This window comes from Dermacentor andersoni, chromosome 6 (genome assembly GCF_023375885.2).
Source record: "Dermacentor andersoni chromosome 6, qqDerAnde1_hic_scaffold, whole genome shotgun sequence".
Lineage (NCBI taxonomy): Eukaryota > Metazoa > Arthropoda > Arachnida > Ixodida > Ixodidae > Dermacentor > Dermacentor andersoni.
In genome coordinates, this window is record NC_092819.1 from 4,055,482 (window position 1) to 4,083,176 (window position 27,695).

At 47.4% G+C, this 27,695-nt stretch overlaps 1 protein-coding gene across 2 annotated transcripts in view; it reads right to left on the bottom strand.

Moving 5' to 3' along the window:
• The window catches only part of LOC126521606 (activating signal cointegrator 1 complex subunit 3-like), a 414,950-nt gene that overhangs the window by 257,067 nt on the left and 130,188 nt on the right, over nucleotides 1-27,695 (bottom strand). For both annotated transcript variants that reach the window (XM_055065750.2, XM_055065751.2), the window contains 4 exons: nucleotides 23,191-23,439; nucleotides 12,993-13,127; nucleotides 11,944-12,135; nucleotides 186-410 (listed from right to left, as the gene is read on the bottom strand). In XM_055065750.2, the coding sequence (XP_054921725.1) occupies nucleotides 186-410; nucleotides 11,944-12,135; nucleotides 12,993-13,127; nucleotides 23,191-23,439 (801 nt within the window). The remainder of the gene's footprint in view (nucleotides 1-185; nucleotides 411-11,943; nucleotides 12,136-12,992; nucleotides 13,128-23,190; nucleotides 23,440-27,695) is intronic.

Sequence of the window (27,695 nt, forward strand, 5' to 3'; positions counted from 1 at the left end):
AAGAAAACGTACATATGTGAAGAGAGAAAGAAAAAAGAAAAAATCATTCTGAAATATGCTGGAAATGTGAAAGTTAAGAGAAAAAAAGAAACAAAGATAGAAAAAAATTTCCCTCGCACACAGCATGCTTTAGCAGAAGAATCTGATTCTTTTTATGTAACCCGACATGCACAAATACTGCTTACCTCTGCATTGAGATTATCCACCAGGTTTTGGTGGAAGTTGCTTTCTATCGGGAACTGGCAGGTGAGTAGTGACAGGTACTTGTTGAGTTTTGCATGTGTCGTAATGATGGTTCCATGGCCCTCCTTGTCAAATTGGGGTCGGCCTGCACGGCCAAATATCTGCATCACATCCAGGATGTCCAGGTCCACAAAGGTGCCATGCTTGGAGTCATAGATGTCTGTCCCCTGTCAGCAGAAGCAAGTACTTGGCATTGCTATCACTTCCCTGCGGCACAGGCAACAGTAGCAAATTGTGAAGCCTTAAGAGGAAGCTTTAGCTCGGGCCCAACTCCGACGCGGCCTATTCAAATACATGTAAAACGCAAAAACGTTTTTATGAGATAACCCCTAGACCGATTTTGATGAAGTTTGTTGCATTTGAAAGAGAAAGTTAAATTCTAGTGACTGTTGGAAGCAGAATTTCGATTTAGGGCTTGAATTTTCCTAAAACGATTTTCAAATATATGCCCGTTTGAAAAAAATAGAAGCACGAAGTTTACAAATTCATAACTCTGGATCAAGAGCAGATATCGCGGTTCTGTAAACGGCATCCATTAGATAATTCAAAGCGGACAAGTTCAATATGTCATTTTACATCTTACATGAATTTGTTATGTTAGTTACAACGGTTTTGCAAAAGTTGTATTTCCCTGTAATTAAATTTTTTTTATATTCATGTATAACATATCAATTTTGTCCGCTTTAGATGTACTATTAGATGAAATTCACAGAATTGCATTATCATTTTTAGTGGTTGAGTTACAGAGTTGTAAACTTGATAGTTTCGTTTCTTGAACAATGCCGATTTTTGCCAATTTTTAATAAAAAATTGACGACCTAACTAAAAAATTCGAAACCAACAGTCACTAGATCTTAAGTTGGTCTTTTAAATGCAACAAACTTCGTCAAATTTGGTGCAGTGGTTGCCGAGAAAAACGAATTCTCCTTTTACATGTATTTAGATAGGAGCACTCGAGCTAAAGCTTCCTCTTAATGGCCACAGATAGAGTGTACAACAACAGGTTTTAGTCTTTTTAAACCTTCAACACAACCACAGGATTGCAGTGGCTGAAACCAGGGCTGTAAGAATGCTGAATAGCAGATTTAGAATCGAATATTACATTAAATCAAAAACAAACGAATATCAAATCAAATATGACATTTCAGAAAACTTATCAAACATTAAAGGGATACTAAAGAAATCCTTTGCTGCTGAGATTTTTAGCCCAAATGAAAGATTGGGTAGTGAAAATGGTTGACACAACCTTGTTTTCAGGCAGAAACTAGCGGAAAATAAGGAATTTAATGCATTTTTAGCAAAATACCGCATCTAGCGGCCGTACCATTAACTAGAGGAAGTGACATGTCTGTGATGTCTGTTCCAATTACCGGCGTGCCAGCCATTGCCCGCGTCTGTCCACCCACATGGACGGAGCCAAACGGCCGCAAACGACCTCTCAACTGCGCAATCGCTCGCCGCCGCATACTTTTTGCACAAGCGGAAATTGTGTCCAAGCCTTCAAAATTGTTGTCTGTGTTGTTTGCTAGTTTGTAATGTGATCAGTGAAGCACCTGGCAAAACGCAGTAGAATGTCTCTATGCTGCCGCACGCAAGGGGTGTGAGAAAAGTATCGTTGGGCGAGACAAGTCATGTCATACCTTTACGGCAGAGCCAAATCTTCGAAGGATATGGATTAGCACTGCGCACCCATCGCAGCCAACATGGGTATCGTCAAAGCAGGGCTTTCTGTGCTCCAAACGCTTTGAGGGCAGTGACTACCAGATGAGGCTTACTTTGCTGAAGAGCTGCGATATGTCAGCGAGAGAGCACTATGGCATCGTAGTAGTAGGGTCCTTCAATAATTTCCATCTGGTTATGAAACTTCTGCGTAACGTTACGTAAAAGCTTCATATTGCACCCACAATGGATGCACCAAAGTGCTGGTACAAGTAGAAGGTGGACTGTAGCAGACGTCAAACGGATGCCGCAGGTTATCTGTGCGTACACTCACTATTGCACAATGGTCGACTGCCTGTATCGGCGAGAGAATATTGTCAACAATTTCAAATTGTCACCCTGTTTCTGTACAGTGTTCCGAAACTTAAACGCGAACAATATTGAAACAAATTCAATGCTTTGTTGCAACAATGCATGCTGCTGCTGCTTAGAGCCGGCACCCACGACATCACGGTGGTCGGTGTGCAGCCCCACGCATGCGAGCATGGAGCCGCCGGGCACTCACAATCCTCCAAAAGTACAGCCATCCGTTAAGAAATATGTGAAATAAACACCGTATATAAGAACAGTCACATCTCCCAAGTCGAATTTTGATGTTTTCCTCATTCTTTATCTACAGAGGTTTGGATAACATCCTTTATCAATAGTATGTCAAATAGAATGGTGGCGGCGAGCGACCACGTACACCGGTAAAGTCTCGGGCTCTTGCAGGAGAGGAAAAACCGACCCTCAATCTCTTAGCGTAGCATTTTTTTTAATCTCCTTTCGGAACGCTAGCCCATGCCGGAGCATGCCAGCCGCTCGTGCCTCGTGTAGACGCGAGCATCTGCATAACTCTCATCCAACGCCGATGCTGCTGCCGCTACAGAGAGCTCAGCCCCTGAGAGGAGGAAAATTCAACGAACGATGGAAAGTCCATGTGACGCGGCGCGTCTTGGCATTGGTCTTGGGTGTCACGTACGGAGGCGGCGTCGAAGGATGCAGCAAGGTTGCGTCACATATTGGTGGAGCCGATGGCGCGGGTGCTTTGATATACGCGGGTTTGAGAAGTTCCAGAGCAACTGTGTCTGATCGACAGTTGACATTCACGACAAAAGTTGTCGGACGACGCTCGAGAATACCATATGGCCGGAGTACTGTGGCTGCAAAGGCTTCCGCACGGCATAGTTACGCACAAAAACGTGGGTAGCAGAGGTGAGTGTGGGAGAAACGTACGGAGACCTTGCTTCTTGTGAACGTGTAGGCACGGGGCGTATCTAGCTGAAGAAAGCTTGCAGTTCGGCAACGTAGTTGCCAGCTGACGGCATAGGTGTTTTGGTGGTGACGACAAAAAAATCGCACAGAAGGCGTAGGTGAATGCCGTAGACTAGCTCAGCACAGGAGCAACTTAGGTCGCTCTTGAGTGCAGCTCTGATGCCAAGAGGAGAGGCAAATGTAGAACCCACTGCTCTGGCAATTCATGCGCCATAATGGAGGCCTTGAGATGCCGGTGAAAACGTTCAACTGATCCATTGGACTGCAGGTGGTAAGTAGTCGTGCGAAAACGTGTCGTTCTGAGTTGTTTGATTAGTTTGTTGAAGAGTACTGAGTCAAACTGCCGACCGCGATCGGTGACTATTGTGGATGGGCCGCCGAACCGTGCCATCCATGTAGACATGAAAGCTGCTGCAACAGTGGACACTGAAATGTCAGATATAGGTGTAGCTTCTGGCCACCGTGTATAGTGGCCGATGCATGTCAGTATGTAGCAGTAACCTTTCGCAGGTGGGAGAGGGCTGACGAGGACCAGGTGTAGGGTGTCAAAAGGAGCATCCGGTGGAAGACTTGGCAGGTGCAATGGGGTGACACTGGATCTTAGAGCGTTGACATGACAAACAGCAGCGAATCCAATCACAAACTTGCGCGTTTAGCCGAGGCCAAACGAAACGACTAGAAAGAAGCTTCCGTGTCGCGAGTATGCCAGGATGCGACAGGTTGTACGTGGTTTCGAATAGACGTCGGCAAAGGGATGCCAGAATGTATGGTCTAGGTGTGTGAGTAGAAGTGTCGCAGACGATGGACGTACCATCTGGGGTCACAACGACATCCTCCAATTTGTTGGGAGCACACGCGCCCATCTGTTGTCGCGTCGAGAGCCGGCAACGACACGGGAGAGGCGCACTGCGCCCTCTCCCGATTCTCCCTCGCTCTCGCGACGCGCGCGCACCATTCCTCCCCGACTCGCGGGCAGGTAGCTGACGGGTGAGGAGAACATTCCCCTCGCCCAGGTAAAAAGGTACAAAACAGCGCGACCAGGAGAGACCCTCTCTCTCCGAGGCCGGACCCCTAACCTGCTGGACTGGAGTACCTGCCGCAACCCGTGTGTGACCACGTTTGCCTGACTATCCCGGGCAAAGAGGCCAGCCTATTTATTACTATTACAGAGAGGACGTCCCTCTGCCAGTGTTCTTTATTGCCGGTAGCAATAAACGTTCTTACAGTTGACGCCGCTGGTTGCCTTATTTGTTCGAACCCGACATAGCCGTGATTCCCGTGCTACGGGTTGGGGAGTAACACAAAGCGACGACTGCGTGGGGCTAGATCCGGAGCTCACCTACAGGCACGCAGAGTGGAACCCCCACAAATTTCAGGGACGTTGACGAATTTCAGAGTGTACGAAGTTCAGTGTCGTCATAGTGTTGATTGGCAAGTAAGTCGACCTCGATGATGAAAGGTTCCGATGTCAATGTAGAAACAGCATTGACGCGACTCAGAATGTCGGCTGGAACGTTGTCGGTGCCCTTGATGAGGCGGAATGTTGTGGTAAACTCGAAGATGTAGAAAAGGTGTCGACTCTCGCGGGGCGAGAGTCAACACCTTTCCGGCGGACAGAAGCTGCAGGATGCGAGAACGCTGTGAAGCTGCTGTGCGCTGTAGCAGGGCTGCCTTTAGATCATCATAGGCGGCAGCAGACAATGGGGAGTTCAACAAATATGCTACTTCGTCAATGGCGGCGGGCGAGAGAGCTGCAACAGCATAATGAAACTTTGAGAGTTGAGAGCGAATACCAGCGACTTGAAATTGCGATTCGGCCTGAAGAAACCACGCCGAAGGATGCTGGTCCCAGTACTGTGGGAGGCGGACAACGATGGCCGAACAGGAGGGCTCACCGCGTTCCTCGGAAGGGTTCGGTCCTTGAGCTCTCGTAGCGTTGGTCTGGTCCATGGTCGTATCTACCACAGGAGCGTATGACAGTACCACGTCCGCGGTCACCAAACTGTGGCAACGAGCGGCCACGTAGTCCGGTAAAGTCTTGGGCTCTCGCAGGAGAGGAAAAACCGAGACTCGATCTCTAAGCGTAGCATTCTTTTTAATCTCCTTTCAGAACGCTAGCCCGTGCCGGAGCGTACCAGCCACTCGTGCCTCGTGTAGACGCAAGGCTTTGCGTAACTCTCATGCGACGAGAATCAAGCTCTATTTTCCCTTTGAATATAAAGAATTATTGATGTTATGTAGCACTGAATATTGTTACATTGCAGAAGTCACATAAAAATGTACAGTTAAACCTGCCTATAATGAACCTCCATATGATGAATTCCTCGATATTCCGAAGTTTTTCTATTCCCCCCTGTCACTCTATAGAAGCACATGTATTTGTGACCTCTATGTGACGAAGTGGCGGCAGGAGACACTCTGGAAGTAACGAATTCCCTTCACCAACCATCTAGTGGATCTTGCCCCAAATTTTGTTATTTTAGTGGGAGCAGCAGCCGCATGCATCTCCTGCAGTTGGCTCGCCAATGACGGAGTGTCAAGAGGTGTCATTGCACTTGGTGTGCACATAGTAGTCCCAGTGACAGGGGGGCTTTTGCAGAGTGCCATTGGTGCAGAGAGTAGGGAAGGAGGACGCTTGTCTGCGTGTGTCTACATGCACATTGAGGCACCCCCTGCGTCCCTTGAGCCAGCCGGCAACGTGATTCTTGATGATAGTGATCAAAATAAAGAAGGGAAAGACGCTTGATTCTGCAACCCATGAGAGAGCACGGCGAAGAGTCAGTAGAGTGCAGTAGAGTCAGGTACCGACTGCAAGAAAAAGAAGCTGAAGCCATCAACATACATCAAGGTCGACAAAGCGGTGTTTACTTGGTTCATGGACATGAGAGCACTAAATTTTCCCATCAGCAGCGCTGTTTTGAAGCAAAAAGCAAGGGATCACGCTTGTATCTTGGGCTGCAATGATTTAAAAGCCAGTAACGGGTGGCTTCAAAGCTTCAAAAGCAGGTATGGAATCGTCGGCAAAGTAATTAGCGGTGAGTCCTCCTCTGTGGACAGCGATGATGCCACTTCTTGGATTGAGCACAAGCTACCAGGCATTTCGGAGCATTATGACGTGTGTGATACATACAACGCTGACAAGACAGCCCCTTTTCTTGAGTTGCTCCCAAACCGCAGCCTAACGCTTAAAGGAGACGTCTGCCACGGTGGCAAGCAGAGTAAACATCGCTTTACTGTTTTGCTCTGCGTAAATTCGGACGGAAGCGACAAGCAAGTCCCACTGGTTATCGGCAAAAGCACCCGACCCAGATGCTTTAAAGGGACACGCAGAATTCCAGTGCAATACATGGCAAATGTGAAAGCATGGATGACACGGGGCTTATTTAGTGACTGGTTGAGAGAGTTCGACAAAGATATCAAGAAACAAGGCTGCAGAATTTGTCTATTCGTAGACAACTGTACAGTGCACTATGTTGAAAGCCTCGAGCTGTGTAACATTGAACTGCAGTTTTTACCCGCGAACTGTATGTCACTCAATGAGCACCTTGACAGAGGAATTATTAAGATTGTCAAGCGTTCCTACTACCATAGATTAATCGAAAGGCTGCTTCTGAACATTTGTCTTCAGCGGGATACAAAAGTGGACATTTTTCAAGCAGTTGAGATGCTTGAAGCATCCTGGAGGCAAAGAAGTGCAGACACTATTGTGAACTGCTTCAGCAAGGCCCGAATCACAAGAGATGTTCAGGCTGCGGACTGCAAAATGGGTGACTTCAATGCAAAAGTGGGGAAAAAGCAGGCGGGTGAAAATTGGCAACTACGGCGTCGATTCTAGGAACGCTAGAGGAGAGGTGCTGGTAGAATTCGCAAAAAGGAATAAGCTGAGAATAATGAACACCTTTTACAGGAAGCGTAGCAATAGAAAGTGGACCGAGAGAAGGCCTACTGGTGAAAGAAGGAATGAAATTGATTTCATACTTTCTGCCGATCCCAGCATAGTGCAGGATGTAGAAGTGATAGGTAGGGTAAAGTGCAGTGATCATCAATTAGCGAGGGCTAGGATTCACCTCAATTTGAAAAGAGAAAGAGTAAAATTGGTAGAGGAGAAACAGGTCAACTTAGAGGCAGTAAGGGTAAAAGCAGACAAATTTAGGCTGGTACTTGCAAACAAATTTGCACCATTAGAACACAGAGATGATGACGATGACATAGAGCTAATGAATGAAACCGTAACGAGGCTGACTTCAGAGGCAGCAACTAAAGTGGGAGACAAGGCACCAAGGACGCCACTAGGCAAGCTCTCCTAAATAACAAAGGACCTAATAAAGAAACGACAAAGAATGAAAGTGCCCAACTCAAGAGATAGGATAGAATTTGCGGAACTGTCAAAACTGATCAAGAAGGCGAAAATAAGTGATATTTGAAAATTATAATGTGAGAAAGACTGAGGAAGCCGTAAGAAATGAACACAGCCTGAAATCAGTGAGAAGGAACTTGGCATAGGACAAACCAAGATGAATGCACTGAAAGATAAGCAGGGTAATATCATCAGCAATCTCGAAGGTATAATAAATGCAGTGGAAGAATTCTATACTGGCCTGTACAGTACCCAGAGGACTCAAGAGAACTCCATTTGAAATGTTAATGAACAGGATACAGAAACTCCCTCTATAACTAGAGATGAGGTGAGAAGAGCCTTGCAAGACATGAAACAAGGAAAAGCGGCAGGAGAAGGTGGAATAACAGTCAATTTAATCTAAGATGGAGGAGACATAATGTTTGGAAAACTGCTGGCTCTCTATACGAAGTGTCTATCGACTGCAATGGTCCCAGAAAACTGGAAGGATGCAAACATTATACTAATCCACAAAAATGGAGACATTAAAGGACTGAAAAATTATAGGCCTATTAGCTTGCTCCCAGTATTACACAAAATATTTACCGAAATAATCTCCAGTAGGATAAGGGCAACACACGACTTTAGTCAACCAAGGGAAGAGGCGGGCTTCAGGAAAAGATACCTTACAATAGATCACATCCATGTCATTAATCAGGTAATCGAGAAATGGACAGAGTACAATAAGCCGCTCTATATGGCTTTCAGAGATTACGAAAAAGCATTTGATTGAGTAGAGATACCAGCAGTCATAGAGGCACTGCGTAAACAAGGAGTACATACTGCATACGTAAATACCTTGAAGAATATCTACAGAGATTCCACAGCCACCTTAATTGTACACAAGAAAAGTAGGCAGATAGTTATAAAGAAAGGAGTCGGACGCAAGGAGACACAATCTCTCCAATGCTATTCACTGCGTGCTTGGAAGAAATTTTCAAGCAATGAAACTGGGAAGGTTTAGGAGTTAGGATCAATGGCAAATACCTCAGCAACCTTCCATTTGCCGATGACATTCTTCTATTCAGCAACATTGCGGACGAGTTACAACAAGCGATTGAGGTACTTGACAGAGAGAGTGTAAGAGTCGGGCTGAAGATTGAGATACAGAAGACAAAGATAATGATGAATAACTGGGCAAGGAAACAAGAATTCAGGATCACCAGTGAGCCTCTGCAGTCTGTGAAGGAGTATGTTTTCCTAGGTCAACTGATCACATGGAACCCTGACCATGAGAAGGAAATTCACAGAAGAATAAAAATGGGTTGGATCGCATACGGTAGACATCGTGAGCTCCTGACTGGAAGCTTACCGTAATCATTTAAAAGGAAGGTGTATAATCAGTGCACATTACCGGTGATGACATATGGGGCAGAGACTTGGAGACTCACAAAGAAACTTGAGAACAAGTTAAGGACTGCGGAAAGAGCGATGGAACGAAGAATGCTAGGCATAACTTTAAGAAACCGAAAGAGAACGTTTTGGATCATAGAGCAAACAGGTATAGACGACATTCTAATTGGTATGAAGAGAAAGAAATGGCACTGGGCAGGTCATGTAATGAGTAGAGTAGATAACCGTTGGACCATCAGGGTGACAGAATGGGTACCGAGAGAAAGGAAGCGCAGTAGAGGACGACAGAAGACTATGTGGTGCGACGAAATTAGGAAATTTGCGGGTGCTGGTTGGAGTCGGTTGGCACGGGACAGGGGTAATTGGAGATATTGGGGAGAGGCCTTCGTCCTGCAGTGGACATAAAACAGGCTGATGCTGATGATGATGATAATGCAGAAACTGACAGTGGAGAAGAAGAGCTTTCAGGCCCTCCAGATGTCGCCAAAGCTTGGGTTTCAGTGTGTATGAATGGAGCAGCCCCGGACGACGTGCAGCTTTGTGATTTTTTTGTATGCGGACGATTGCGCTGTTGTTAGGATCGGCCTGCAGGGGTACTGCTCTGCAAAGCTATCTCAGCCTGCTGCACGTGCTTTGATCGATCCGTGGTGGGTGGAGGCGCCCTTCAGAGAACCAGCGAGGACGACAGTGCTAACCGACCATGAACATCCTTCGGAGAACTGGAGACTACAGCAGCGTTAATCCACCATGCGCCTCGTTAAGGGAATCGGTGACGGCAGCAGGGCGGGCCACGTTTGGCGCCCAACGTATTGTTGGCTGATTTGCCGGGTCTTCATGGTCTCTCTCTACAGCAAAAAGAGCTTCCCTAACAAAAGGGTGCTTTGCAGTACGTTTGCCACGGGCCCCAGGATTGGCCGCAGTCTGCTGACACTCGTGGCGACTACAGGAGAAAGGCAGCTCTGGAATTTAGAGGCGGAGGACGATGGACAACCGGCGGCCACGCTGCGGGGGTGAGTTCGAAGAACCAATGCGCCTTTTAAGACTCAAGATAATGGGCAACCGGCGGGTCGACTGTGTTGACGTTTGACGCTGCAAATCGGCGGTGAACTGCCGTTTCCCTCACCTAGGGAACTAGGGACCAATGGAGTGTTTATAAGCAGCTGTTATCGGCTGCTAGTGTGTGCTCGTCACCATTCTTGTGAGCTGCGTGCTCATCATCGTGCTCGACCAGCAGTGTGCTGAGTCTGTTTAGAGCTTTGTGCTCGTATGTTGTATGCTTCGTTTTGCGTGCTCCATTTGGGAGTCACGCTAGACTGTCGATGTATCTCTTGTTTAAAATGTAAATACTGTAAATAAACCCTGTACTCCTAGTTCCTCCCAAGTTCCTCTCTACGACCTTCAACCCTTACAAATGGTGGCAGCGGTGGGATCGTCCTCCAAACCCTACACCGTCACTACGGAAGAGATCTCTAATGAGGTGCTGGTGGAAAGTATCAGATATCACAGTGACGACAACGGATCTTCGGAGGTCAATTCATCATGTGCTTTGCCTTCCGTGACGGAAGTGCTGGACACCATTGACATTTTGCGCCGTGTCGCAGGCTTGCTAGACAATGATGGAACAGAACTGTATACCTTGATGTCTTACGAGCGTTCAGTGTTGCCGTCTCTCACAAACAAGCAACAGAGTAAAATAACACAGTCTTTTGGAGCTAAATAACTGCGTTTCAAGCGAGTACCTCCAGTTCCCCCTTTGTTTGTTTGTGCTTTTCTGTTTTGGATTTTAATGTTGCAATTGCATATAACGAAAACCTCTTCGTAACGAAAATTTTCAAGCATTTGTCAATTTCGTTATATCCAGGTTTAACTGTATTTACAATATTTATGAGAGAGAAAACGATGCATAAACAAGATGGTTGTTGAGACCGATTCCACCTCTACATGTCAAATCGTCTTCTTCTGACTGGCGCCACTCCTGGTTGCGCCGTAACAATGTCAATACGGTTCTCAGTTTAATAGTGGACCTGCATTTTATGGTAACCTTTTATTGCACAAAAAGTCTTACTTTCCAGGGCTTTCCTATCTTTACAGCAGGTGGGTTATTGTAAGGCTAATCGGCACAACAGAGGAAAGCATGGACAGTGCATCACGTGCACCACGGAAGTGACAATATGTACACCGCTGTGGTCACTGGCTAAGGAGATAGGAATGGGGAACTCTATGCTCAGCTGAATGTAACCTTGTTAAGTATGTGAGCAAGACTGATGAAGATGATGTTGTGCGTGTATACGAGAAGAATGTGAGCACTTCTGTTTATGTCCCACAGGAGCTGCGTTCTCAAATACCTTGTGCACATAATAGATTGTGCTGCACAACGTGCAGGCCAGTAAAGGCCAAACTGCATGTACTCGGGCCAGCATATGAAAGCTCTCGCCAGTGCGCCTAGCGTATGCTGCACCTCGCAAGGAATGGCAATTTACATCTACAAAAGCACTTGGCTAATTGGTAGGCACTTTGACTGACACCGTGTCGTACTTTGTTATTTACAGCGCTTCAATATGCCGAAATATTAATAAATGCAATTTAAGAAAACATTTAAAACCATCAGATAAGCGCAAAAAGTAAAGAAAAAGCACATTCTCACATGACAAAAATCTGCCCCACTGAGCGTTGATTGTACCCTGCCGTAGCTGCATAGCCAGGCATGCAGAAATGCGAGGCACCCAGAGCTCGATATCTGATCTGTGTGGACCAGATATCCGTGCTCATGCTGTGCTTCAACGCATACAATTTGCCCTGCACCAGCTGTGCACGCTTAGGCGCGCATGCATATGCACGCCGGTGCGAGCTTTCGAGCGCCGGCATGCATACGCGTAGTTTGGCCTTAATTGTATGCGAGAGGAAGAATCTGACAGTTTAGCTGAAGAAATGCTGGTCAGATTCCAAAGCTGCACAAAAAGCCATCAAAATGAACTTGCCTTGATGACAACAGCGTGAGCAGGCAGGTTTACACCCCAAGCAAGTGTAGAGGTGCACACAAGGACATTAATGAGGCCTTCACTGAATAGCTTTTCAACAAGGTTTCGATCACTACGCAGCATGCCTGCATGGTGTACAGAAAAGCCATAGGGAAATAGGTCCCTCAAGGCGCTATTCCGAGAGTTGCCCATCTGAAACAGAGACAGTAGAAAGCATTTAAGTATGCAGAAGCCTCAAGTGCTCCAGATAAATAATTTGAATTGAATTGAATTCTGGGGTTTTACATGACAAAACTGAGATTTGATTATGAGGCAAGCCGTAGCGGGAGACTCCAGATTAATTTTGACCACCGGGGGATCTTTAGTGTGCCCTAATGCACAGAACACGGGAATTTTTGCATTTCGCCCCCATCAAAACGCGGCCGCAGTGGCCAGGATTTAATCCCGTGACCTCGTGCTTAGCAGTGCAACACCATAGCTGCTAAGCCACCATGGCAGGTGAGAAAGATAAATAATTTAGACCACCCATGGTTCTCCAATTAAACATATCTAAATACAATTGTAGAACACATTCTTAGTTCCACAGAGACGGTACATAATACAGGATGTACACAGTACTAGCACCCTTCATTCCATCTTTTTAGTGCTGTTAATATGGTATGCAGCACTGATATCACATGGGTGCTTCTTTTTACCGAATGGCACATAGCAGCAGCAGTACATGACACCTTTCTAAAAATTCTCTCAAAAAAGCAAGTTACAGCCACTTGTGTGTGCAGTCATGCAAGATGCTGAAGCTAAGAATAAGCAAATGAGTTCTGCTGAAATCTAAAAGAACAAAAATTCTAGAAAGCCAGAATTCGCCTTAAGGCAGCACAAAGCCATTATGGGTTTCGTATACAGCTTAGATGCCCTATGAAATTATGTGGGAAAATGAGACTACAACATTTGCTTATCTAATAGAAGTGTAACATAATATTGGTTTTTTTGTTGTGGCAAAGCAAAAGCCCTCTGTTAAGCTGCACTAGTGTGTCACATGATCCACTCACTTGCTTCTCTGCCCCCACATACTGAGAACTTTGCTGGACTTGGAACTTAGGAAGCTTTCCTTGCTGCTGGGCCATGTCTCTGAGAGTCCGGGCAGTCTTCACAGTAGAGTTTCGAGAGTGAACAAACACCATGACCTGAAAGGGACAACATGAACACACTACTTGCTTGCCTTGCACAACTTTTAACCTAACAGAATTTGCAGAAATGGGCTCCTGAATTTGAGCACGAAGCACACTGAATACACATAACTAAAGGACAAAAACAGGTGCCACTGCTAAGCAACAAGGCATACCTTGAATGAAAGGAGAGCTCCATTTGTTGTGCATCTACCACATAACACAGTGAATTTTTAATCATTTCAGTTAATTAAAACACATTGGCCTACAATGTTTTCAAAGCACTTTGAAGCCACTTCATTTGAACAAGGTTTTCTGCTTATTCAAACTATTAATTAGCTTTATGTGTGGCTTTACCTAGCTTTACCTGGCTTTGCTGATGTTAGCACCACAGGAAGCAGTGGTGTGTGTGTGTGTGTGTGTGTGTGTGTGTGTGTGTGTGTGTGTGTGTGTGTGCGTGCGTGCGTGTGTGTGTGTGTTTTGCATATACAGCTGATTTTGTGACCGCTCGACTCTCTCTCTCGCCCCCCGATGTTGTTTTCCTTGCATGGCTCTCGCATCTTCTGGAATCCGACTTCCACACATAGCATGTGCTGCGAGAAAAATTGGTAGTTGCGCAGTTGTATGAAAGATGGAAGGGGTGTTGTATTGCTCACAGCACCTGACGGAGAGGATACTCGGGCACAAAAGGAACTAGCCACCTTCTCTTTGGCTTGAAGTTGGCACTGCACACGGATGGCTGTCTGCCCCAGCATGCTTTGCGGGATCATCCTGCAAAAGGCTTCAGAGTGTGACAACGGGATGGACGAACGTCACTGTTCGAACGTGCCTCTGTGCCCTTAACTGCACACGTAAATTACTTAAATGTTGGTGTTTTGACCGGAGAAAACACATGCTAGATATCCTTGCAATGTGAGTCGGACTTTCTCAATTCATCTGCGCTGATCAGCATGTTCCATTTGCTGTAATTTGCCTAACTTACTTATTGTAAAGAATGCGCAATAAATTTCTCAAGGAGATGGAGAAGGTCATGGCGTTGCTTGGGGGTTTAGGGTGTTGTCGATGACGTGGCTGAAAAACGTCTTCAGGCGATGTAGTTGTTACGGGACTACAGTAGAGGGTGTTGACCTCTGACGATACAATAGGAAGTTCCAACGTGGTAATGATGTCGTAAGGCTCCACAATGCCAATTATTCACCGCGAAACAACGTAATCGCGAATGGGAAGTGGTTGTATACAGAAAGGTGAGTCGCACCAGCTTGAAGGCCAAGCGGCACAGGGAGTGGTCATAGATGGCGATGAACGAAAGCAGTGGAAGGTGTGAAGAGTACGGTAGAGTCGAAGGCAACGGAACAGGATACAGATGCCAGAACGGATGCGTGCAGAGGTATTTGGATGTCGTCAGTAAGGGACAACTTAGTGCAGGAAAGCGAAACGTCATCAGATATGGCATTGCCAAGCAAAGAGAAGGCGACTTCAGCACGGGAGCAATCAATGACAGCTTGGTGATGGGAGAGGAAATTCCAACCTAAAATAATATCGTGGGAACAGTAAGAAAGAACGTCGAACTCGACTGTGTATAGCACTCCTTGAATTTCAAGTCTGGCGGTGCACGCAGCCACCGGCTAGATGTTCTGTGTTGTGGCTGGGCGGAGTAAAGGATCGAAGAAAGGCGTCGTGACTTTTCGTATTGAACGGCATAATTTTTCGGCAATCACAGATATGACGGCACCTGTGTCAATGAGGGCAAGCGCAGAGACACCTTCAACAGCGACATCAATAACGTTGGGCGGTGAAAGAAGAGGGCTTGAGCATTGCGGCGATGACGCAGTTCTTGCTTCGGGAACTGCGCCACTTAGTTTTTTGTGTCAGTGATAGAGGGACGTTGACGCATTGGGGAAGGCGAGCGACGACGAGGAGGAGAATGGCGGTCAGAAACTGGGTGAAGGCTTGGGCGGAAGGGGTAAGTCGCAGTCTTGAGCGTACGATGGTCGTATGCGGCTGTGCGTGGGTCATCACGTGGATGAAGAGGACGGCGGTGGCACATGCGTGCAACGTGTCCGAGAATACCGCACAAATAGCAGATGGGCCGATTGTCCACTGTGTGCCAGGGATTAATACTCGATGAACTGGAAGTCGTGGCGGTGTGGAGGTAAAAACAGGGCTGGGCACCGGAGGCAGAGCCTGGAATTGCGGTGGTTGGGGTCATGCGACGGCATCAGCGTAAGACAATGGGGGCAGTGAGTTGAGGCGCCCGTTCCAGAAAAAGGACCTCGGATACTTGTTCTTCTATAACGTGTTGTAGGGTCGGACTAAGGGATGAACCTGACTCCGGCGGGTTGGAGATGAGGGAGAGCTGGCGAGCAACTTCTTCTCGGACGAAAGCCTTGATCTTCGAGAGGAGGGTAGAATCTTGAAAAGGAAAGGTCAAGCTGGGCAACGATTCCTGATGGGGAACAAGATGGCGGGTGCGGAGGCATTGACGGCGGAGCTCGTCATAGCTTTGGCACAGTTCAATAACTTGGGCAACAGTAGAGGGGCTCTTTGAAATGAGCATCTGAAAAGCGTCCTTGACGATACCCTTCATTATATGCTTGATTTTATTGCCCTCAGTCATGAATGCATCGACGCGTTTACAGAGATCGATGACATCTTTGATGTAGGTGGTAAAGGTCTCACCAGGCTGCTGAGAGTGCTACTGCAGACACTGTTCAGTACGAAGCTTTTGAACAGCAGGGCAACCAAAGACCTCACTGAACTTTGTCTTGAACACCGTCCAGCTCGGGACTTCGCTTTCGTGGTTCCGAAACCACAAGTGGGCAATTCCGGTGAGGTAAAAAGGGACGGTGGTCAATTTCGTGATGTCATCCCATTTGTTGTTCAGACTGATGCATTCGTATGATGAGAGCCAGTCATTAACGTCATGGTCGTCAGTGCCGCTGAAGATGAGAGGGTTCCGCTGACGCAGTGTGCCGGGGCATACGGAGGACTGGGGAGCAGGTGGTGGTAAGCTCGTGGTGCTTTCAGTGGTCATGATGGCAGGGAGAGTCCAGCTGTGCAATTCCAGGATTACAGGAGACCCAGCAAACCTCCACCAATTGTGGCAAAGTCCGACACGGCTGTGGACGACACGAAGGACGCCGACAGGAAGACGCAACAGCGTAGGCTTAGCCAATCACACCAGGAACAGCGTCTAGCCCAAGCCCCACTTCAGTAGCGCTGGTGATCTGGATGCGGAGCTCTGCACGGCGCATTTCTTCTTCCTTACGGCACCTTTGATTTGTTTCCTTTGCTCTGTTATCAATCCTTCCAAGAGCACACTTGAGACCCCACAACTTCTAATTCTTTGAGGATAAATCTCTTACACAACATGCGACCCTCCTATGGTTGATTGTTTTTTTTTACAGATTTAAAATCTTAAGAGTGATCTATATCGAAAAAAAATTTATCGGAATTTTTTCAGTGACCATAAAGTGAGAGAAATGTTTTCCTCAGGTAAACATGCATTGCTTATGAATACAGATGGGCTCGCATAAATACTTAGAATATGAATAAGGAAGTAGATACACTGGAATGGAGATATTCTGATTCGGCACTTTGATAGTAGTTCGCATCGGAGGAATCGCCACTAGACTCACTTGCAGAAGAGCGACCGGCGCGCCCGTCCATAGCCTAATCCAACAGTGTATGTGAGCGCCCGCAATAAAACTTGATGGTTGTGCATTCGTCAGAAAAACCAAAGGAGTCAGAAACTTGCAGCAATCCTTTGTCCTATCGTCAACAAGGCGCAATCACTTCTTGCGAATCTCGAAAAAAGAAACGCAGGCATGGCAGCATTGTTTGTATATACCAGCACACACCTGGGAGCAGATGTAATTGCACCCCTGTGAGCAATAAACGAGCAAGCATGTAGCGGTGACACTCAGAGAGGTTAGAAACCTAACAGACAACAGCGTTTTCAAGCGCGACAAATGAAAAGTGCCTTGCACCTGCGGTTGCCGAAATGCAGGCGTAAACAAGGCATGGAATTCAAACAAAGCGACTATGGAGTGAAAAAAAAAAATGCTTGTATCCACACACAGTGGCAGTACTTGCTGGGAAGCAGAGAGCTGAAAAATTGGTGCATTCTTCAAACATACAGAGAGCATTGTAAATATAAGGCATCGACCATCTGACACTTGTTCGCATGCCGTATATTTACGCCTCTGACCCTTTAAGGGTTAACAGGGTGTCTAACAAGTTGACATTTCCAAATTCCCTGAGTTTTTCAGCTTTTCCCTGAGTGCCTTTGCAAAATTAACTGAGCGACACAGAATTTCGTTTTGCATCAAGACAGGCTGACACCATGTCACCCGATGCTGTCACTCTCTAGTAAGCATGCTAAAAAAACAAAGAAAATGACTTATATTGAGTTTGAATAGGAAGGAGTAGCATTTATTTTATTCAAGAAGAAATAAGAAGGGAGGTGTAAGTAAAATTCACAGCGAATAAAATATATTTGAAAAAAAAAAATTTAAAACTCATTGCAAATCGAGTCGAACAGTCTCAAATACGAATAAAAAGAAGATGCATGCAAAAACAAAAGTTTTCGAATATCCCCTTTAGTCAGAAATCATGACAAACTGTCGAGTGTGTCGATACATGTATGAAACATAGGTGGTGCTTGAGACTCCACTGAAAGCAAATCAAGGTGGTAGAATGACTCTGAGCATTTTATGATGAGTCACTATAATTAGAGTAACTAAAAATTTTTATATTGTAAAGTCAGTCATGCTGTGTTTCTTCATGAAAAAACATTAAATCCCCCCTCAAATTACATGCACAAGTTATCCATTGGCCGCAAGCATTTCAAGAATGAAAAAATATTGTTACGGGGTTAAAAGCAGTCAGACGTATATTTACAGGATATTTACAGTAATTGTAGCAGCTGACAAGATGGTAGACCATGCGTGCAGTCCAGAGCGTCGTCTTCTTCCGAACAAGGTGGAAACATCTTCTTCATCAGTGTGTCACAGTATATATATTTCAAGGTTGCTAACGAAATGCCCCATGAAGAAAGCATCACGTAAAATATGGTATAATGCCTCCCACAAAGCGGTACTTCTGTAACGATACATATCACTCAGAAGCAAAACGGAAGTAATTAACGTTATCGAATGTTCAATTTGCCCTAAGCTTAATGTTTGTGACCTATTCCTTGCTACCATTGCACAGAAATGGCAAAAGTAGGTCGCGTCCACAAATCGCGTCCACCCGCTAGTTGAATTTTGCCCTGCATGCGGCGCTCTCATAGCGGCGCAGCAGCGCCACTCGCGGTGCCATTCTTGTTTATGGACTCGCATAAAGATCGTTACCACATGCGCGTGCTGCGGCGATATCTTTCACTGGGGGGAATTAAGGAAGCAGGGCTCAAGTTGAATGACAAGTGCGTATTTGGCGTACAGGAACTTTCCTTCTTGGGACACAGGATCACACCGCAATGCATCTCTGCTTTGCCAGAGAAAACTGTTTCCATTATAAATACCTTGGCGCCCACTGATAGTACTAGTCTGCGCTCTTTCCTTGGACTGATCGAGTATTATGCCAAGTTCGTTCCCAGGCTTGCTGACGCAGTAGAGCCAATGCGAGCTCTTCTACTGAAGAACCAGCCATTCATATGGAATGATGCTGTAGATGCCAGTTTCGCCCAGGTGAAGTTTCTGCTCTCTTCCAGCAAAGTTCTGTACATGTTTGATGCGTCCCTTCCAGATGTAGTGTTCACTGATGCGTCCGACTGCGAACTGGGCGCTGTTCTGCAGCAGGTTGATGGCCACATGTTGCGAACTGTTGCATTTGCTTCACGCACACTGTCACCTGCAGAGAAGAAATACGGAGTTGGAGAGCGTGAAGCGCTGGCGTGTTTTTGGGCTTGTGAACATTGGCATACGTACTTGTGGGGACGGCATATCACGTTGTGCACAGACCACCAAGCTTTGGTCTCGCTGCTCTCTTCTCAAGGCACTGGGCATCACCCCCTTCGCATTGCACGCTGGTTGGAACGGCTGCTTCGCTACAATTATACAGTAGAGTATCGAAAGGGGTCTGAAAACCAGGTGACGGATGCCCTTTCCCGCCTTCCAGTTCCGTCTCCGCAGGAAAATGTCTTGTTTGATGAAGTTGTGTCCTTTATTGAGTTACCGTGCCTCGCCAGAGCAGTTTCAACAGGTCCTTTGTGAAGACTGCATGTTAGAACAAGTCAAGATCTATGTCGCCACATCTTGGCCTGCACATAAGACGCTCTCGGGCGAACTTCAGCCTTTGTTCTTGGTATGTGAAGAATTGTCCGTCGCTGACAACCTGATCCTGCAGGGCGAACGAATCATTGTTCCCTTGTCTCTCACACCGCAGGTAATCGCTGCTGCCCATGAAGCTCACCCTGGTATAGTTCGAACAAAAGCTCGGTTACGAGAATGGTTCTGGTGGCCACGCATGGACAGGCAAGGGGAGCTTTCCATCCAGAACTGCAGCATATGCCAGATGGCTGACAAAAGTACCAAGACTGCTGCTACCTCCTTGCAGGCAGTACCCCTGCCAGAGCGTCCATGGCAGAAGCTTGCTGTTGACATCGTCGGCCCTATAAAGAGAGCCCCACATGACTGTATATATGCCATTACGCTCATCGACTATTTTTCCAAATGACCAGATGTTCAATTCTGTAGTGAAGTATCGCCCTGCACTGTCATAAACATTTTGCTTCACATGTTCTCCCGTGAAGGCTATCCGGACATGGTGGTCTGAGACAATGGACCCCAGTTCTCATCTAGGGAGTTCATTGAGTTCCTCAAAGATCGATCCGCCTTGTGCACTCTTCTGTTTACTACCTCCAAGCGAACGGACTTGTTGAGCGGTTTAACCGGGTCTTCTAGAATTTTGTGTAGGTTGCTATGCTGGAACAGTGTCAGCTTTGCCAAGCAGTAACCGAGTATTTGGGCATATATCGCTGCACGCCACATGCCCGTACGGGAGTTGCACCGTCTGTTCTCCTACACGGACGGCGACCGAGAACATGCCTTGATGTTGTGGGTCACCCGTCACCATCTTTCTTCAGCGATCCTGTTTCCGAATATCATAGTCTGCACCAACAAATTAAGAGCAAGCAAGACTACAGCAACGAGTACACAGAACATCGCAGGGCCGCGAAGAAGACAACAGTATCTGTTGGTGATTACGTTAGAAAACCTGGATTATTGGTTAAGGGAGACCTTGCGTTTAGCCACCCAAGGAAGGTAATCCATCAGCAAGGTCCATCAACGTTTCGGCTGATGATGGACGAACCTGGAACCTGGAAGCTATCCAGGGTACCTGCAACTTCAGCCACATGGAATCTGCAGCATAATGCCATTTCCGAGCTTGTGGCTCCATCATCGGCATCTCAGCAACCCAACGATTACGCCTCAACAGCTCGACCCGAGGCCTCACCAGTTACACCCACGATACGAGCTCCAGCGCCAGCTGTGCCGGATGACCGTGTGCTTCAACGTCGGGTCCAACCACCGAGGAACAGAAGGCCTCCAGATCGATACCGGGACCACATGTAGCTTGTGTGCCAGGTGCAGACGGGTGCAGTGTCGGAGAACCTGAGTGCTGCATGAACTGTGTGCAGATGGTAGCGTGTCTCTGCAAGCAATTATTTGTTGTTTTTGTTTTTTTTTCGTTGCTTGTCTTAGGCCATGCTGTATAGTTATTCCATACAGTATCATAGCGATGAGAACATGCCATGTATGGTTGAAGATTGTGGGGTTCTCACACCCATGCTCTTGGGACAAAGGAACGACAACACAGTAGTGCAAACAATCACAAGGGCATTTATTGCATCTTTCATAGATCAATGCCTGCTAGCCGAGTTGCTATCCCCAAAACATGCCGATGGGCGCGTGACAAATGTAGAAGTCCGACTCACCGCGACCGGATAGCGAGCGAATATGTTCGCCCCATGCTGGATCCCAACGCTTGGTCGTTCGCAGGTACGGTCACGCGAACGGTGGCGCGTTCCAAGGCGGCCACGCGAGACGGTCTCGCAGAAGCATGGATCGGCGCACGCGCGGCACGGCACGTCCGTACTGCTTGCTGTCTCGAACCAAAGAGGAAGCACCTTGTCTTTCGGCGCCCCAGTAACCCCCGCCTGTCGGCGGCGTTAGCAGCGCAACACTCGCGCCATCTCTCGTACTGCGCCTCAACCACTCCGACCGCCGCAGGCGCCAGGCCACGCGAGCCGTGGGAGAAAACCACATATCAGAGGACGCGTGAGAGTCACGCATCGCCACAAGATATTTGTAATTGTAAATACTGTATACCTGTATAACAATACCAATCAACTAATTATTAGTTACCTTGTTCTTGTAAGGAGAGGAGTATGTAGTATATCAGTTTCAGTTTCTGTTTGCCCTTACACACCACCAGTGGCGCCAGTGTTGTCACCTGTATATATACATGCCTCTGAATAAAGAGGGGCTAGTTCCGTTGTGGCCATGATTGCCTTCGTGGTTCCTCTGCAGCTTCTGCCGAAATACAACAGCCAGAGATTCCAATGTTGAGAATGAAGACATGGTCAGGATCAAGCACCCCTGCAGTGGAAGGAGCTGCAAGAAAAGTTCCCGGAGAAGTGTGCTGTTAGTTGAAGAAGCCAGGTCTCCAGCCAAGGCTTGCATGCAATGCAACAGGTCGGTAGGCTTGCGATCGCCAAGCTCCTCCAATGTAAGAAGTTGCTGTAATCGATGCTGCTCCGTTTGAATGGTGTGCTGGATGAGGATTGCCTTAAGGTGGTCATAGGGGGCAGTCATCAGGCGGGGAGCATAGAACATCACAAACAATCGCAGCAGTACTAGGTGGATGCGCTCCAATGACGTGGTCGAACATGGTCAACTGCGAACTGAAGCGGTGGTGACGGAACAAGTATTCGATGGTAATGAAGAAAAGTTCCGAGTCCAACGACCAGAACTCTGAGAGCTTGAGAGTACAGACCTTGGGATAACGGGGTAGTGGTGCTGACGGCAGTACCATGGCTGACTGGATAGAAGGCCAACTGCAAGGACAGCGGGGCTCAAGCTCATTATGGCGGTAGGCCCAGCGAAGCAGCTGAGGTACCCGGAGCTGAGAGCGATGACGCTAAGTCCGGAGTCACCAATTTGTGGGTGAAAAGAAACCAGACAGATGCTGGTGACTGGCGTCCACAAATTATATTTTAGCCGAGCCTGCTCAATGAGGCGGAAGCCTGATTCTGTCGATTCCACTGCTCGCACACGGTCAGCACGCTGGGCATGTTGTCGTCGTCTTTTGTGACCGGACCATTGTGGCACGTAGTAGTGTACTACAACAGCTTACATTGAGCCACACTGTCTGAAGTCGCCCACTCTTTGCACATGCAGCAAATTACCTCTAAAGCAGGGCACGTGGCTGCGTATGCGCTCAGCCGCGCTTACAGCCATGTGCAGCCACAGCCGAGACGCGCACCAACTTACCCCCCACCCCCTCCGCATCCCTGCCCTCCCACGCAAGCTTGATCGCAACACCGAGCTCGCTCCCTCCCCTCTTTCCCTTTGCTTGCACGGGAAGGCGGCACTCATGAAGCCACCATCTTTCTTCTCTCACCCTCGCACACTTTCACACACACCCAAAGCACACAGTGCACGATAGGATCTTATCACACTCAGACTTTACATGGAACATGATGCGGCTCCACTTCTGCGGTTGCTCCTGTCGCGCGGCATGCGATTTAAGAGGTGCGTTTGCAAGCAGCAGCTTGTAATTCAATCATTTGACCATCTGCGTAAGCAGATATTTCCATTTATTGTCTTGGCATTCCTCTTTGGCAGAAGTGAAATCTTGTTATATTGCAATCACATACAAACACAATTCATAATATCGAGGTTCTAAATACATGGTGTTTTATCGACAAGAGGTTATGAAAAGTTAAATACTTCATTATATAGAGGATATCACTATATTGAAGTTCGTTATATCTAGGTTTAACTGTACCTCAAAAGAGCTGGGGTAGTCACCTTTGTTTAATGCACTGTCTGCGCTCACCCTAGACTGTACTTGCCTGGTAGCCCTTCTGGACAACAGAGTAGACCTTCTCAAAGCAGACTTCATCCATGTCAGTGAGTTGCTGTAAAGGTGATGTTGCTTTCACACCAACAAAAGTCTGACCCAGTGGAACAGGCCGAAATCTGTTGTCAAAGTAGAACAGCCCTTGCCGGGGGTTCACACGCAAAAAGTGGGCCACGTCTTCATAGTTGGGCAGTGTTGCTGATAGCCCGACAATGCGTATCATGGTCTGGGACGATTCCACCTAAAGGAAAGAATAAGTGCATAAGCAAGAAAGTTGATATGCACATAATCAACTAAAACAGTGATGTCTCATACTGAATGCAAAATGACTACCAAGGAACTCAGTTCGTATGACTTTCTCGGGACCACACAATAACATCACATAATCCAACCTACAAAATCTGTCTATAATAAATGGTGTCGCGTGAAACGGTTGCGAGGAGCTTCAATTTAAGCTATAGGCTAATACTCTGCAGGATTCGCAAACCAACACTGTCAAAAGAGTTAGTGCAAAAAAAATACTGCATTGTATCTCTCAATCACATTTTATTGAGAGATTTGACATACCATGTAACGTGACACATGCCCACCAGCATTCTAGAATCTTTTCTCATTTACAGACTTTTAAAAAATCGGTGAATTCTTGAAGAATTCCTTTGCGCCACACAGCAAGAGCTGTCTTCCAAGCACAGCAATGTCCGCAAGGAGGTCACCTCCTTGGTGACCTCACCTCCTACGTGACCTCCTCTGTGCTGGCGTCGCCAGCACAGACAAATGAATGGATGTTGTTGATGCTTTGCAGCACATGCACAAACATAGGCACAAGCACAAAAGCATCTGTGGCATCGCCCTCATCCCAGGTGGCAGCCAGCAGTCTCGGTATACATAATAAACCGCGCGAAAATGGAAACCTAACGACAGAGGCATGAGCAGTCATGTGTCGGTACGCATACAAAGCTCTAAACTGTGCACATGAACACATGTATTCATACGATCTGTGTGCCTTCCAGTGGCTAAGTGGTTCAATCTTTCATGCAAATGCTTTCATGCTTTCCATATGTGCTACGGCAGTATTCTCAGGTGATAACTTTTGTAGATAGTTTTGCTGTTGCAACAATTGGAAATGGACATGTCGAAGTAAGTGGCCGAAACAAGTCGGAGTTTTCCACGTGCGAAGGGGTGCTCTCCCCTTCCCGAAAACGGGGATGCGAGGGAGCTGCTGGAAGCTTGCACCACTTCTCACGCGTCCACCATTGGGCTCACTATTTCGTGCAGGTCATGGTATAAGATGGGACGTGCGCAATCTTGGGTCGCATAATTGAGGTTTTCAATGCACTGTCTCTATGGGTAGTTCTCCGTGACTGAACTAATTTGTTGTAAAACATGGGACGTCGCAACATTGGGGAACACACTATCGGGATTCCACTTTACTTTCGAAGAATGTGAGAACTTCCTTATACAGGTAAAAGTCTTGCTTGGGCTAGTTGGTTCATGCTTGAATGTGTAAAGAGTAAGGTGCAATAGACCAGGACAGAAGGAGAACACAAACGACAGGACCAGCGCCACTCGAGGCTGGCAAGCTGAGACGGCAATGGGCAGGCGGCTAGGCACAACAGTTCCTGTCCCTCCCAAGAGCCTTCTGCCCCAGAAGGTGAGCCTGAAAAAGTTCAGAGATCGCAATTTAACCATCCGACAGCGGCAGCGTAGGTACTTCAATATTCGTCATAGGGCTCTTCCACTGCCAGTCCTCAAACCAGGAGCGGAAGTATGGGTGACGGACTGCAAAGTGAAAGCGCGATTCTTGCATCTTGCACAACGTCCGAGATCGTATGTAGTTAGAACTTCTACTGGTGTAGTTCTAGAAAGAAACGGGAAATTCCTGGTTCACTTTGTTTCCCAGCAGAATGACTGCGAGGAAGAAGGAGGTAGCTATGAGTTTCCGCAGGCACATGATAGTCGGGTAGAAATGGAACGGGAAACTAACCAATCTAAAAACAAGGCACCTGCCGATCCATCTAATACTTCCTTGCCACAAACTGACCCTCCTGGATATAGAACACGATCTGACCGTCATGTCCAACTGCCAGACCGATGAGGGTTCAGTAACTGACTATTATTTTGTTTTGAGCATTGGTTGCTTCCATTAAAAAGTGTTAATCTTTTGTTGGCTGCAGTGCTAAGTTTCGTTGCAAATGCTGATGTATCTTCTCAGAAAAAAGGGGAGATGTGCTGATAGCGCCTGTGCCACGTGTCATGTGTTTGCTTTATCGGGCGCTCTCGTCCTGATGTCTGAAATGTTGTCTGTCCGTGACGTCACTTGTCACGTGAGTGCTTGCTATATAGATATGCTGCTAGCGTGAAATAAAGGTTGTTGTTGTTATCGTGCCGGGATCGGAGTCAGGCTCAGTTCCTTCCTGCCTGCTGCCCGGCTGCGCTCGGTGTCCGGTTAGGGCCGAAACACCACAGACATCTTCGCCTCTTTGTACTGTGGCACCTTTCCCTGACCTGGTTTTGATGATGACTGCGGCACCCTCTTGGACATTGCCCTAGGGGCTTAGCTTCCTTCGGCTGAATTAACCTTGCCACTTGGCCTCAGTCAGCTGGCTTTGCAGGCTGGCCTCGGTCTTTAGGAGGGGGGAATGCGGGGATCGAGGTGCCTTCCCATGCCTCACCCCCCAGCTTACGCGTTGTGCTTTGCTCAATCTCCAGGAACAGCCTCTGTAACGGCAACACGGCAGACATGGCTAGCAAGCCGGAGCTAATTTCCTGTGCAAACCATGCTTCTCTCTCCCTGGCTCGAATCACCGTGCGAGCAAGTGTCATCGCAACCCATCTCCACAGTTCCAACAAAATCTTGGTTCGCAATCACATGCGCACACAAAAAGCTCTAACATGCAGAAACTATATAAAGTCAGAAAACCAAATTTAAGTAGCCACTGTGGGGGTTTAGAGTGCTCACAATGGTAGTGCGACGCCATTTCATTGTGTTGTGTTTCAGAGAGCTCTATGTCTATTTCCTCCCTGTCTCGAGAAGATGGAAGCGGGTGATAAAATACTGTCACTCGGCTGTCATCCCGCCGCCCACTGGCCAACTTTTTGGCGGGATTCGGGCCCTGCTTTCATGCACTCTGGGTATGTGCACGCAAGGCGGGGCCTGAGAAGACCACATTGAGGCGTTGGAAGGTGCAAACGTGTTTCTCTCTGTCGGCGGCACTCCCCTTTGTCTGCCACCAACCGATGGTTACTGCAGCTTGTCGGGGTCCCGGCCTCGGGGGGCACACGCACTCTTCCATTGTCTCAATGTCCCGAGGCAGCATCTTCTGATCATGCCCTCGTATGTTCTTCTCTTTCTTTCTTTTTCCATTTTTTCTACTGTGGGGGTGCACGATGGCGGGTGCTGGCCGAAGGATAGACGGCCTCTCTCTGCTGGGTTCTTTTTTCTTGGTTGTCTCTGTCATAGTGCACCGTTAGCAGCCACCGGCAACCATTTGGTCATTTATTGTGTAGCATTTAGATTTAGATTGGGACATCTTGTTTAAACTTATGCTTGTATCGAAGACCATCCTAATAAATGTTCTTTATTCTTTCCGGAGAGTTTTGCCTAGGGTCTCCTTTGCTGCGTGCGTGGTCTTGTCTTCCCCTAGCTGGGGCTGGCAGGGCGCACACTAGTGCACATGGAGTGAGCCAGAGTAGGTGCGGACACAGCGCCCTGTATGCATGGTGGCTCGGAGTGCTCGAACCTGCAGTGGTTGTCCGGCAAGCACGATATCAGAGCTTGCGCACCTTTAGTGTAGCGTCAGACCGCAAATTAGCACCCAACATGGGGCCAGGGGCTTAATCAGCCTCTCATTGCCCAAGATACGAGCTGCTGCGTCGCTGAGATGGGGGTTGCTGCAGACACTCTGTGTTAACCGAGCCATGCCTCTCTCCCTGACTGCCAAATTCATCTGTTTTTTTCTCACTCTTTCTGTCATCCCTTGCCTCAGTAAAAGCAGCATGATAAGCATATCGGACACCCACTTCAAAGTTCTGTGCTGCGAAGCACTGACGAGGAAAGGCGTCAAGCGGCCGCAGAGATGCTGCGGTCGTCCTTGGCTGCGGAGATCATGTGAACGTTGGAGGTCTTGCCAATTCGCACCGGGAAGGCTGACCATTCCGTTCTCCTACATGTTCAACGATTCGGTAAGTCTGACGGATCTCCTTGAGTCTCTAGCATCATTACCATTCAGGTGGCTGTTACCGTATTTATTCGAATCTAGGCGGATAGTTTTTTTTTTCTTGAAATAATCATATGCCAAACTCTAGGGTCGGCATAGATTCGAGAATTTTACAAAATGCGCCAGTTTGTAATTGAAGATAATAAATGTGGTGCATAGCTAGCGCCATCTAGAAAAGTCAGTATCGCAGCCGCTACTAGCCGTGCCACTAGCCAACTGAAGTACACAATTGATGTTGCCGTTTTGACCTGCATCGTATCAATCTGCGGCACGGCGTTAG